This window comes from Cervus canadensis, chromosome 7 (assembly GCF_019320065.1).
Source record: "Cervus canadensis isolate Bull #8, Minnesota chromosome 7, ASM1932006v1, whole genome shotgun sequence".
Lineage (NCBI taxonomy): Eukaryota > Metazoa > Chordata > Mammalia > Artiodactyla > Cervidae > Cervus > Cervus canadensis.
In genome coordinates this window covers 28,507,189-28,521,733 of record NC_057392.1, presented here as the reverse complement: position 1 = coordinate 28,521,733, position 14,545 = coordinate 28,507,189, and the positions used below count along the sequence as shown (strand labels likewise).

At 40.9% G+C, this 14,545-nt stretch overlaps 1 protein-coding gene across 1 annotated transcript in view; it reads left to right on the top strand.

The window, feature by feature from the left end:
- COL6A6 (collagen type VI alpha 6 chain) overlaps positions 1-14,545 on the top strand; it is a 147,042-nt gene that overhangs the window by 108,923 nt on the left and 23,574 nt on the right. Inside the window, exons 26-32 of the mRNA XM_043474750.1 lie at positions 425-475; positions 2,463-2,498; positions 3,191-3,253; positions 7,789-7,851; positions 8,992-9,027; positions 9,145-9,181; positions 11,366-11,377. Of these exons, the coding sequence (XP_043330685.1) occupies positions 425-475; positions 2,463-2,498; positions 3,191-3,253; positions 7,789-7,851; positions 8,992-9,027; positions 9,145-9,181; positions 11,366-11,377 (298 nt within the window). The remainder of the gene's footprint in view (positions 1-424; positions 476-2,462; positions 2,499-3,190; positions 3,254-7,788; positions 7,852-8,991; positions 9,028-9,144; positions 9,182-11,365; positions 11,378-14,545) is intronic.

Genomic DNA, 14,545 nt, shown 5'->3' with positions numbered 1-14,545 from the left:
CAGCCAATACCCAGACACTTGGGAGATCTTTCTTTTATCCAGCAAACTGAAATGGTTTAGAGATAAGGTATATCTCTCTATAAATACAAATGTTATCCAAGAGAGATAACACTTCTACCTTCTTTTATTAAGATTATTATACATCTGAAAATTTCTCATTTCATTCTCAGAACACGATAAGCAGGTATAACTATTATTTTTCTTTTATGATGAGACAAGTGAGATTAAGTGACAATGCCTTGTCCGCATTTGCTATTGAGAGTTCCCTTTAGTGCCACTATGTCAGTGGGCTCCCCCCGAGGGAGAATCCTGCTGTTTAATTTTTCCTAAGCAAAACAGAAAACTGACTGTCTAGTTCTCTTGTGAATAAGCCTATCTCCATCCACCGTTGGGGATGTTTGTAAATAATTGCTGCTTCTTACAGGGTGATGATGGCAACCCAGGTTATGGTAGTGTTGGAAGTAAAGGAGCAAAGGTAAGACCCATTGACTGAAAGCTGGTCATTTTCAGTTTTGTTGTTGCTTTTTTTGGCCACATTTAAGAGAAAAAAAGGAGTGAATAAGGTAGTCTTAGATCTTTGGAGATAGATTTTGATCATTTATTTGATGATATCTTATGGAGAATATGGTAGGGAAAAGAAACTTGATAGTTTAAGGGGCAGGCAACAGTTAAAACTCAAAATTAATTTTCAGTTCTTTGCAGAGATGTGCATTCAGGGGCTGACAGGTTCCAGCCTGGACAGTACATCTAATCTAGAGCCCGAGGGAGGCATTCCAAAATATGTCCTCTGAATATGTTTACTCTAACCATTTGTGAGAAGTTCTGCAGGGCCTTTCCAAATGCAATGGGCCAAGCAGTCATTCTAAGATTAAACCTCATAACTTTATATCAGAATTATAACTTAACATTGTCACTGAATACTGAAGTGCTGGAAGTAAGATAGATAACTTTACCAAAAGCAGTGATTGCTGTATACCAACAATAACCACTTAGAAATCATAGTAGCATCCATAAAAACATAAGATAGTTAAGAATATCCTTTCTACAAAAATATTCAAGACCTATAACAAAAATTACTAGGATGTAGAATTCCAATAATTGGAGACATACAAAATACTTGTTGGAAAGTCTGAAACATTATAAGGGTCAATGTAATCTCAAGTGAAATCCCAATGAGAATGATGTAAGAGTCTGTCTAGAAGGATAAACAAACTCCCCAAAGCTAAAATTTCTTTTTAAAAAACCCTAATGAATGAAGGATTTCCAGTGAAATCTTCATTGAAAGTAACCTTAGTATTTGATAAAGTGGAACTATTAAGTAGCTCATAGCCCTGGAATATTGAAAGTGTTAGTTGCTCAGTTGCGACTAAGCTCAGTTGCAACCCCATGAACCGTGACCCTACAGGCTCCTCGGTCCGTGGGATTCTCCAGGCAAGAATACTGGGGTGAGCAGCCATTCCCTTCTCTAGGGGATCTTCCTGACCCAGGGATCAAACCTGCGTCTCCTACATTGCAGGCAGATTCTTTACCATCTGAGCCACCAGGGAAGCCACTGAAATATTAGCCACTCCTTAAAATGAATGCAGATGTTTTAATACATAATATATAGAACTTATGTGACAATGTCAAGTAAATATCAAAAAGTAATAAGAAAAAAAAAAAAACATGTATTCTAACTGATCTACCTGATCTCACTTGCTTCAGTTCTCCTGATGCGTTTGTAAGTCACCTTCAGGTGGTAAGTTTAGCCATGCTGTCCTCTACCTTAAGGCTTCCTCTCCTACTGGAAGCACTGACTGAGCCCAGGAAATGCCAGCTCCTGTGATAGCATCAGGGCACAAAATAAAATATGGCAAAATATTTATAGTAATGGTTCTGGGAAGTGAAATTTGGGTGAATTTTCTTCTTTCTGTCTTTTTGTTATTTTAAATATATTTGAGGAGAGATGACTTGTAGTGATCAGAAAACAAACATTATCTTAAATAAAATATTTTTTTTCATCAAGTTAGGATTGTCATACGTTTACAACTATAGCCTGTGGCCAAAGTAAGGTAAACAGAATACCAGAAAACAAATGATCAGATTTAGTCTGCAGACTTCCCCAATTTTTCCTTCAAAGTTGAAATCCAGTTTAAGAAGACTATTTCAGAAACACATGATCAGATCACCAGCTCTCCTGCTGAATGTTTATATTTGAAGGAGAGCTGAGGTGTACATTTTACCCATTGATCTTAGGTTGTCATGATGTTTTGGTGAGACCAGTCAAAATTTAATTTAGAGACTGGAGTTAGTTTCTCAGACCATGCAATACAGGTTTTTTTTTTGGCCCTTCCTTGGTTCAGAGGCATTTTTTTTTTTTTTTTTGTTCAGAGGCATTTAAAATAATAAGGCAGCAGGCAAAATTAAAGTCAATATAAATCTACGCCAGTGATATGAGCATATATTAATTTTCTCAATTATAGGGGCAAGAAGGATTCCCTGGAGAAATTGGACCTAAGGTACTGTGTACTTCGTGCTAACTAGAGATCAGAGATACTCCTGGGTTTATGAAATGTGTTGTAGGACTGTAGAAGAAAAATGAATTATAAATGGATAAAAAGAAACCTTTACGGAGCAAGGGGAGAAGAAAGAAGCAGGCTTTTAAAAGTAATCTTTTATTTCTAGCTTTTTAATTCACAAGGAAGAAATCATCCATGTTTTTCTCCTCACGTGTCCTCTTCCCCCTCTACCATATGTATTTTCTTCTTTGCTCAAAGGGAAGTAAAATGTGAGAAAAACCAAAATTACTTGATCTCACTTTCCTCATTTCTCCTGTAAGTCACCTTCAGGTGGTAAGTTTAGCCATGCTGTCCTCTACCTTAAGGCTTCTGCTCCTACTGGAAGCACTGACTGAGCCCAGGAAATGCCGGCTCCTGTGATCGCATCAGGGCACAAAATAAAAAGCACAGTCCGTATCTCTAAGGAGGCTGTGTTCCATCTGGAGAGACAGAGAAATAAAACAGTGAGATTCCAGTGGGGTGTGCTGAGAATCAGAAAATGGGGTTATCAGGGCAAAGACACTTCAAAGAAGGCTATTAAAGATAAAAATATGTATGAAAAATGTCTTCATGTTGGAACCAGTATAAAAAGACACTGAGATTTACCTCTGGTTTTACTAACCATTTTGTTTTGTTTCTCTGAACTTATTTAGGGTGAGGTTGGGGACCCCGGTGGCCCAGGAGAAACTGGACCCAAGGGCGCTAGAGGCAAGACGGTAAGGTTCTTCGGTCGTAAAAGCCTTACAACCTCAGCTACAGTGGGAAGTCCTACCTCAGGCTCTTATAGTCGTTTGAGTTGTCACTTTGTCCCCAAAGCTTGTAAAATGTGTAGTTTTTGTTAAGGCAAATTTGGGGCAGGGAAATGGATATTTTGCTCCTTCTTTGCCAGCAATAAGGCAATGAACTATTGGCTCTTAATGACCAGGTTCGCTTGATCTGACTGATAAGGTACCATTCTTAACACTGGCGATAAGTTGTGCATTTTTTTTTTCTTAAGGAACCCTTGTGGTCCAAAACAGTGTTTGCACCACCAAATATGACCCATTTAATCCTGTCCCCTCAGCAGACTTCACGTCACTTACTGCCCACTGGCATCTTGTCTCCCTTTTTAAGGTTTCATCTAACTACTTTAAGGAGGTGGTCTTCTCCCAGTTTAGCTCAGGAAAGTACCTCTTGAGCTATCTGAGAAAGTTTTCATTTATTATGTAAGACGGTGCCTAAAGCTTTGGACCACCCGTCTCCCGTACCCTCAGAAGCATCTGCACCTTGAGCTTGCCTTAGGTTCTCGTGGGCTAACAATGGATTTTGCCTTTGCTAACTCTATTTACCATACATTGCAAAAGTGAGACGGTCGCTTTATAAAAGACACAGTCTTATGACAGTCATCTCTTGAGACATTATCTCTTTTCATCAGAACAACTCCGATCAGGTAAATAGATCTTGATACCATGTCAATTGCTGGATAAGAAAAACACAAAGTCTGATTAAAAAAAAAAAAAAAAGCTGTTACTTGTGGTGGTTTTTCAGTTTTGTTACCATGGTTGGTTTGACCCTGATCTGTTTTTTCCTACAAAGTATAGCGAAAACTGTATGTGAAGAAACTATTCATGTGGGCTTTAGGGGTACAAAATTTGAGAGAATAGCATTGAATCATGTATATTACCGTATGTGAAATAGATCGCCAGTCCAGGTTCGATGCATGAGGCAGGGTGCTCAGGGCTGGTGCACTGGGATGACCCAGAGGGATGGGATGGGGAGGGAGGTGGGAGGGGGGTTCAGGATGGGGGACACATGTACACCCGTGGCTGATTCATGTCAATGTATGGCAAAAACCACTACAATATTGTAAAGTAATTAGCCTCCAATTAAATAAATAAAAAAATAAAATAAAAAACAAACAAAAAAAGAAATACACTATAATGATTAAAAAAAAAAAAAAAAAGAAATTTCTTTCCTTCCACCTTACTTTTCCCAAGAGGACTGCTTCCTGGATGTAATTCTTTGCTTTATATATGTTTTTGGTTGACTGTCCTTTAACATTTTTGCTCTCAAAAGAAAAAAAAAGACCAATCAAAGAAAGATAATTGGAAAAGACTTTCAAATTAATCTAGATGTCATCTGCATTGAATCTTTTCTCTGCACGTGTTAATGAGGTAGTTTACCCATGAACACTGGAGACACGAAAACACGGCCAGCAGTTTCTTGACTTCTCTTATTGCCCAGTGACATATTCATCATTAAAAAAAAAAAAAAAACTAATGAGGAATATATAATCTTTTTCTCTTGGCCTTTGGCTACTTCATCTTTTTCCCACATTGGACAATTTATCACTGTCTTCAACTTGTTTATTTCACCTGCCAAGCTGCCTGTTTCTACAACTTGTATTTTTGAGTTTGAAGTTTAGACACTGAAAAACTTCCAAGTTTTCATTGGAGGGTTTTGGTAATAAAGCTCTGAGTATCTCTTTAGTTCTCTTGGAATGATTACATTCCTAGTTTAAGTTTTCTAAATCTTTACCTTTTTTCACCCCAACTGAAGCATTTGTTTTTTTGTTTTTTGGGTTTTTTTTAATCTGCTATGATTTTTAACCTGCCTTGTTTGGGGTATAAAGGTATGTTTGTATTTACACTTTTTATCAACTTTACACATGCACACCCTTTAAGGTAGGGTTCCTCAGCCACAGCACCACTGACATTCTGGGCTGGATAATTGTGGGGGCTGTTCTTTGCTTTGTAGGACATTTAGCAGCTGACTCTACCCACTAGAGTCAGCATCACCCACCCCCCTCCCCCCATCGTTACTGCCAAAAATATCTCCAGACATTGTCAAATGTCGCCAAAGGAGTCAGGGTTGAGGACCACAGAATTTCCCCCAGTTAAGGACCACTGGTTTAGAGAATCAACTAATTTCACAAAGTTTCTGCCACATAGCTCCTATTTCTCTAAAAGCTGTCTTGTTGCTCTACTTTCTGGGAGATTTCTTTGACTTTATCTTACAACGCTTCTCTCACAGTTAAATTTTCAAGCATTCTTTTTTTTTTTTTTTTTTGCTGCCTGATATTCTCTTTTAAATGATCTTATTTTTGTTTCATGGTTGAAACAGCTTGTCTCTCTGAGGATATACATTAGTACATTTGGAGTCTCCTTTGCCCAACATAGCCTGTTCCCGGCAGGGTTTCTTTCTGCCCTGCTCTCTGGGGCTCACGTGTCTCTCTGTTGAAGAGCTGAGGACACAAAATCTGACTGGAAGCCCCAAGGAAATGAATGGGGCTTGTCAACTACAAGTTTCATTAAAGAGTGATCTGACTGAGTTGCTACTTAGCAAACATCTGAGAGCAGCATCTTGGGGTCTTTCTTCTCTGTCTAGTCAGGTTCCCCTGAAAAGATTCTTTCAATCTTCCACCTAAGGGTGAAGGTCTGGCTGCCAGCTTTCTGGGCACCCCAGCTTTCTAGGGGTCTCGCATCTATTCAACAGCTTCATTTGATTGCCTCGTTCTCTGGACAGTACCGCCAACCTTCAGCTCTGCCTGGGGTTTCCTAGCGTGTGGCCGTCTCAGTTTTACCTCGGTCATCGAGGAGAAAGAAGGGACATTCGACTCAACTGTTGAGAACGGGGAGGAAGCTTGGGGATTCCCCAACCAACCTGCCTTCTTTGCCCTCTCTCCTTCATGCCCACTTCTAGAGGTACTTTCTGAGGATGCATTATAAAACACTCAGCCTCTTAGCTTTCCCTGCTGCTGGCCTAGGATTCAGCTTTTTCAGCTCTAAGTCATTTAATGCTTTCCAGTTTGAAAGCTATTGTCTCATTTCTCATTCTCCCCATGTTTGTTATTTTTTGTCTTTTTAAAAAAAAAGTCTGCTCACTATAATTTTAGTAAAACACTGGAGGAAACAAAAGTAAACACTTATGTCCAATAAGCCTTTTTTTCCCCTGGAAGTTAATCTATATCTTCTAAGTAAAATAGTAAGATTGCATTTTGTTTTGCTTTTTCACTCAACCCAGCAGGCTGTGCATATCATTGGAAGACACAAAGGCCATCAGTAATTATTTGCTATTTCATAGGCAATGCTTTTACAGATTAAGTTGATTTTAAACAACCTTATCTTTCATTCTCTTAAAGCTTATACATCTCATGACATTATGAATGAACAAAGAAATATTGTCCTAATTTTTAAACTAAATTCTAGCTTTCTTTATGATAAATTATATTGTTGAATGCACACACATAAAGTAAGTAGTCAACAACTGTTGTTTTTATTTGCTACTGCTATTCCCTATTTTACTACAAATATTTCCAACCAACTGTTCTATGCTTTCTTATGGGTCTTCAAGGGTTTTTATATTTAAATTTTTGCTTTTCTGAGTCTTTTTGTTTGTTTGCTTTCATGTGTTTTTTAGTTTAGTCACCTGCTAAATTTAGATAAATTGAGATAAAAATTCATTTAGATATAAGTTTCTCCCCTGACCCAGCAATTCTAGGTCTAGCAATCTTTCTTAAGGAAATAATCAGAATTGCACAGATGACTTTATAGTGGTATGCTTATTGCAACAACAGCAAACTTAAATGCCAACAATAAGGGACTGATTAAATAAATCATAGTATCTTCATTTAATAGCATATTATGGCAGCCATGAAAGATGATTTTTGTGAAAGACTATTTAGTAACATGAAAATGTCCAGAAATATATGTTTAGTTTAAAACGCAACAATAAAAAGTATAAAAATATATTAGATGGAATGTAAAATACCAGATATGAACTCTAATGTAAACTATGAACTTTGGGCGTTTATGATGTCAATGTAGGTTCATCAGTTGTAACAAATGTAGCACTTCAGTGGGGGAGGCTAGTAATGGGGGCATCTAGGAGTGTGAAGGATCAGGATATATATAGGAAACGTCTGTAACTTCTTGATTTCTTTTCTGAACCTAAAATTGCTTTTAAAAAATACTCTTTAGAATTAAAAATAAAGACCATGATTTTAATCTAAATATATATATATATATAAAATATTAAGATATATATAGATTAACACCAAAAGGATAAATAAATAAAAGACTGGAAGAAAAAACACCAAAATATCAGCGAGTATTATTTGGGGGAGAAGAGGTTGCTGAGGATGTTTTCCCTTCTGTGTGCTTTTTGGGAATCTCAGTTTCCTAAAGTGAAAGTGTATTGCTTTTGAAATGTAAAACACCCACATCCACAAACACTTATGTATAATTTTAAAGTAAATAAATTCTGCTTTAAGGTATCTGCTGGGCTTCCGGGAGAACCAGGGTCCCCTGGGGAGTTGGGACCTCCTGGACGCAAGGTAAATCAAAAACCCATCAATCACATCAGCTCCTTTTCCAGATAAAAAGTCAGTGCCTGAAGTCTTCATTATCTAAACGTGTATGCTTTCTGTGTTTGCAGCTTGGCAATGATTTCCACCTTTAATGTGCTCAGGGAGAGGAGGGGGGAAAATTGCTGATTAAATATCAGTTGCCATTTCTCGGGTGGTGGGGGGAACCGAGGAAGGAAGCGAAAAGAGATTTCTTATTTCATCTAGAATGAGGTTTCTCAATGATCAGTGAATTTGATTTATCTGACCAATCCTTGCCTTTTTTCTCACAGTGAGTGATCAGTGAATGAAAGAAAGGGAGAGGAAATTAACAAATAGTGAATAAGTTACCAACACTGCATTCACATGGAACTTATTTTCTTGAGGAGTTTGGGTGGGGCGCCATCACATTTTTCCCCTGTCCCTTTGAGCTCAGCCAGACTCTTCCTGTTCCAACTTGAGACTGAACAGATGAAATACTAAACAATTCCACTTTGTTCTTTCTATACCCTACCCATATAGATAGATATGTACATATATATGTGTGTGTGTATATATGTGTGTATATGATCATATACACACATATATACAAATACATATATATATACATATATATATTCATTTTTGGAAGACAGTGAGGATTACCTTTCCAGATATTTGGCTTGTCTAGTCCCTTTGTCCTCCAGCCGATGATGGGCACAGATTCAGGCTCTGCTCAGCGGCTGCCCAGTGGCCAAGGCAAAGTGTTGGGGAACTCAAGACCTCTGTGTTAAGGAGGGGCTGGCCCAGGGGATGGCTCAGCCTCGTCTAGTTCTAGCCCCAGGATCCGCTCCAAAGCTCTCCTGGCCAGTGTCTCATCGCCAGCTCTGTCATTATCTTCTGGACAACCCTCATCGTCCAGAGATACAGCTGGAGGACAGCGGCCACTGGAGGCTCACTACTTACAGTTTCCTCCCCTTAGAATGTTATTGTTAATCTGGTGATGAGTATCCTGCATGGATTTTTTCCTCCCTTTTACTGAGAATAAAAAGGTTAAGAAGCTATCTGTTTCTTAGAGTAATGTTGATATGTATTCTGGCTCCTGAGATGTGCTTCCAAAACCCTGAAACCACATTCTTTTTGTTTCCCCAGGGCATGAAAGGGGCCAAAGGATTGGCTTCATTCTCTGTACGTATCTGCTGACTCCAACAGAGCCTGAGCGTCCCGTGACATTTATTTATTTCTCAACTTGCAGGACCTGGAGCTGTTGGTTAATTCATTCTGTTTTATTTTTTTGAACTGCAGACATGTGAGCTCATCCAGTATGTGCGGGACCATAGTCGTAAGTACCACACTTAGGATGCTCACCCGGGGTGTCAGCATTCGTAGAAGAAAAGCAGCAAATTCTGCACTCAAAATTGAGACTAGTTACCAGACAGTTTCTTAAAATTAGAGATGTCACTGTGTGTATTTGGGGGCAGCATATACTGATGTCTATTAACTCCCTCTCTGGCGGCCAGCATGTCTACTGAAACACGTCCCAACACTAAGGAAGGATATATTTAGTGCTTTTAATCAGGGAAAAATGAAGATATGAGGTCAGAACTCTCCTGATGGTGAAATCAACCAGCGAGAAGTCACATTAAACTTCATAAAATTATTAACCCCTGACAACAGCTAAGGATTGAATCCAGCTGCTGTGAAAGAGCCAGCCATGGCAAGAAGGTATCCTGGCTGGTGGGAACTCTGACGTTTGTTTATCATTCCCTGAGAAGGTGTGCTTGACTACCTTGAATTAGACTCATTTGCTTCTAAAATTACCCAGTCTGCCTGTATTTTCTTTACTTTCAAAGTTTTAAAAGCCAAAAAGGGGGTTTTGATTTGGCAAAGGCTCTTTTGAATTTGCTTTGAGACCCTTAGAGCAGCCTCTTCTATCAAAACACGAGTTAGCAGCATCAGAGGAATTCCATGGACAAGATGAGGAGACTTGGTTATTTAATGTTCACCTACAAATGACTTCCAAGATAAACATTAGGACTGAAAAAAATGGCACAGTTCCCTCAAGGCATTTGAGGGGAGAAAACAGACAAATTAAGAACCCATTTCTGGAGAGGGGATGGGTCTCAAAGACATGGACTTCCCAAAGCTTTGAATGCAGTAGTGATCTTAACTCTGCCTTGTATCAGAATGGAACCATCCATTCTGGGAATCAGATATATGCATTGAATCATGAAGATTGCTTGCTTTGAGGCTGGAGTAGCAGAGTGGGCTCTCTGACGTTGGAGCCATGTGACCTATATTGACTCAAGGGTAGATCCAAGTGTGATGAGATCTGAGCTTTCAAAATGTGAGGGATTTAATACAAAATTATAATTCCAAAACGAGGTACAAAACTACTTCAGAAGTGTCGTTTAGAACAAGAAAGGAAATCACAGCCAATGACTTCTGCCTGTTATAAAAGTATGTGATCATGTGAACACATGGCTGGGCGCTTCGCAAGGCCTTGCCAGGGGCCCCTTGGGTGAGAGGTTCCCAACAGTGCTGCCCAGAATTTTCTGCAATGATGCAAGTGTCCACTGCACTGTCCAACATGTAGCCACTCGCCACAGGGGAATTTGAGCCTTGATGGATGGTTAGTGCAAGTGAAAAGCTGCATTTATCTCATTTAGTTTAGATTAATTCAAATGTAAAGAGTCACAGGAGACTAGTGGCTTTCCTATGGACAGTGTGGTCCTAAAGCTTAAGCTTCATTTGTGTGTGTTAATCGCTCAGTCGCATCCGACTCTTTTTTGACCCCCCTGGACTGTAGCCCACCAGGCTCCTCTGTCCATGGGATTCTCCAGGCAAGAATACTGGAGGGGGTTGCCATTCCCTTCTCAAGGGAGCTTCCCGACCCAGGGATCGAACCTGGGTCTCCTGCCTTGCAGGCAGATTCTTTACCGACTGACCTACTAGGGAAACCCCCATCAGAGAGTAATTTGACAATACCTATTGAAGTTGAAGATGTATGATCCTCTGTGTCCCAGAAATCCTGTTTCTACACAAATCCCTAGAGAAAGCTTCATTTACTTAAGAGTAAATCTATTGAGGATGTTTACATATACACACACATATATAAATGTGTATATATGTGTACCTATATGTAATCAGTAGCTATAAATACCTACATGGGGGAATTTAGAGTGAAAAGGGATTAAGACCTTTTAACTTTCCAAATTCGGTGCATCTCTCTGCAACGTGCTGTCCCCTCCCAGGCAGAGAGCCTTTCCCTCTGACAGCTGGCTGCCTGCTACTGATTTATGGTCCTCCTGGGTCTCCAGCCCTGTTTCTCTGTGGAAGGACCTGTTCTTTTGCCAAGATGCTTGATCTGTCTGCGTATCTTCAAACGCTCTCTGTGGCCTTGATTTGTTGAGTTGTCTACAAAAGGCTCACAAAGTCGAGTCTCGGTTGCCATGATTTCTTACACAATACAGAACGCTGTTCTCTTACTAAATAATAACCCACTTCTTTTGTTCTTCTTCCCCAGCTGGCAGACAGGGTGAGTAATTTTATTTATAGCATCTTATAATCAAGCTCCAAAGTGTCACACATCTGGAAAGATGATTTAGAACATTGTGTTGCCTGCGAAATTATATAAATTTTATCTAAGCCCTCTTGGTAGCACAGCCCTCCAATAAATCACTTGAGTTTAAGCTGAGTCTCACAGCTCTTTGTTAACCAAGTGTTTGATTTTTTAATTATTAACATTTTAATGACTACCAGTACCGTTTACCTTACCAATAGACTTTTTGTAATGATATTTTCCCCTCCCTCCCTTTTCTCTCTCTATTTATATCTGTAGTCTAGTTTTTAAGGATTAAGATGCAAAGGGCAAAAGTGCATGGAATAAAGCTAGGGATGATAAGATAGCAAGTAAGCTACATGTGTAGCTCAAATAGTGCTAAAATCTATGGTGATCATGGCTGATGTTAATTACCAAATTGGCTTAATATCTTCTGGGCCAGTTTTCAGGAATATTACACAAACTGGTTTTATGATGTTTCTGTTTAACCCAGAGGGTGATGGCCCTCCATACCTTTATACCCTTATACTTCTTATATAAATGCATCAATCCATGCACTCTGGTTGCTTGTTCACTCATTCAACAAATATTTATTGGAAGCCCATTATGTTGCAGTCTCTGTCCCAGACAGTGCTGACTAAGATGGACATAATTCCTGTCTTTGGCAGCTTCCATTCTTGTGGAGGATCCAGATAAGTGAACAAGCAAAAGAATTACAGAATCCTTTAGTTACTATGAAAGAGATAAAGAATGCAATATTCTGTCACAGAATAACATTAGAGGAGGGGAGAAATGCCTTTGAAGGGCGGGTTCATCAATGAGGCAATGACACTAAAGTTAGGATGAAGAATAAAGAAGAAGCCAGCTTTGCAAGATCCAGGCAGAGAATCCGGAAAGTGAAAAGGCCACAACACAAGAGAGACCCAGGTGTTTTCAGTTCCTGAGGGAAACCCAAGGTCACCGAGCCACGATGGTGAGGGGGACAAGGCATGTGAAGAAATGGAGAAGGAAGCAGGGACCAGATCCCACTGGGCTTTGTAGGTTACATTTAGGAGGCCAGATTTTATTCAAAATGGAATGGGAGGGCATTAAAAGTATTGAAGGTGTGAACTGATGAACCAAGGTGTGAACTGATGAACAAGTTTTTAAAGTTTATTTTGGCTGCTGTGGGAGACTGAATTGTAGGGAAAGTGAAAGCCGCTCAGTCCTGTCTACTCTCTGCCACCCCGCGGTCTATACAGTCCATGTAATTCTCCAGGTCAGAATACTGGAGTGGGTAGCCTTTCTCTTCCCCAGGGGATCTTCCCAACCCAGTGATCGAACCCAGATCTCCCACATTGTAGGCAGATTCTTTGCCAGCTGAGCTACAAGGGAAGCCCAAGAATACTGGAGCGGGTAGCCTATCCCTCCTCCAGGCATCTTCCAGGCCCAGGAATCAAACCAGGGTCTCCTGCATTGCAGGCAGGCTCTTTACCAGCTGAGCCACCAGGGAAGCCTTGCAGGGAGGATGTGTATAAAAGCCAGAGGACTCACTTTGCAGGGAGGGGCCGTGTGGGGCTCTTCTAGGCCAGCCTGGCAGTGGCCTGGACGGGCCTCCGTTGCGGGGTGGTGGTCCCTGGCGAGGCCTGGGGTCGCCTCCTTCCTTCCTCATTGTCACTTGCTCCATGCCGTGCAGTGACCGTCAGCACATCGGTCCTCCACGTGGGGACTCACGTCTGGGTGGGTCCTCCCCAGGACCTCCACAGTCCAGCCCAGCATTCCTCAGAATCCTCGGGGTGCTGGCAGCACGCTGGTGAGCCCTGAGGGGTTTCCCCCTAAAAACCTGAATTTTTTTGTTATCGTCAGCCAGGGTGCTTGTATCTTTTTCCCCTGTATGGAGCTGAGGCTGCAATGTTGTTATTGCTGCTGTTGCTGCCCTGTGAGATGGCAGCCCAAGCAAAAAACTAGTGGAAACTTTGTCGTGTTTGGTCACAATCTTACTCAGTTTTATTGTAAAATTGACGTGACATTGGTTTTTTGAAATTTCTGAAATTTTTAAGTTTCTGCTCAGCCCCCTAAATTAGACTCAGAAAGCTAGTAAATTCCGTCCTTCTCCATTGAGATGTGCAATTTGGGGGTTGAATGTTTATTCTTACTTCTTGTCCTTTTGTCTATGAAGGTCCTAGCGTCTAGGACCAGAAGGAGATGATAACCCAGCACTAAGGTGATGGGGTTCCCCTTGTAGCTCAGCTGGTAAAGAATCTGCCTGCAATGCAGGAGACCCGGGTTCGATTCCTGGGTCGGGAATGGAGAAGGAAATGGGGTCCCTGGAGAAGGAAATGGCAACCCACTGTGGTATTCTTGCCTGGAAAATCCCATGGACAGTGGAGCTGGCAGGCTACAGCCCACAGGGTCGCAAAGTCAGACACAACTTAGCAAGTAAACCACCACCAAGGTGATGAGGTCCAGGTGGACCAGCTGAGAAGGTGACCCCCTCCTAGGCCAGCTTGGCCAGCTTAGGTCAGAGTCCTGAGCTCGCCTGGGAAGAGCTGACTTGCTAGCCTCTGAGCGAGAGGAGGGCCCCCCTCCAAGGGAAGGACCTCCCCCGACTTTCCTCTTACCAACATGCATCTCAACACCAGGCATCTCTTCCATCCTGAAAGTTCTGTTCTTCTTTCTGTCCCTGTTCCAAAGAACTGTCCTTTGTTTGCTTCTTTTTCATTCAACATTTATGAGATCCCAGATACATGGCAGGGACTAATTATCAGCCATAATCATACCTGTATCAGTTCAGTTCAGTCACTCAGTTGTGTCTGACTCTTTGTGACCCCATGGACTGCGGCATGCCAGGCCTCCCTGTCCATCACCAACTCCCAGAGTTTACTCAAACTCATGTCTATTGAGTCGGTGATGCCATCCAACCATCTCATCCTCTGTCGTCCCCTTCTCCTCCCACCTTCAATCTTTCCCAGCATCAGGGTCTTTCCCAGTGAGTCAGCTCTTTGCATCAGGTGACCAAAGTATAGTTGATTACAATGCTGTGTTAATTTCTGCTGTATGTAAAAGTGATTCAGTTATATATATACATACGTGTATATGTATATATATATTCTTTTTCAGATTCTTTTCCATTGTGGTTGATTATAGGATATTGGATATAGTTCC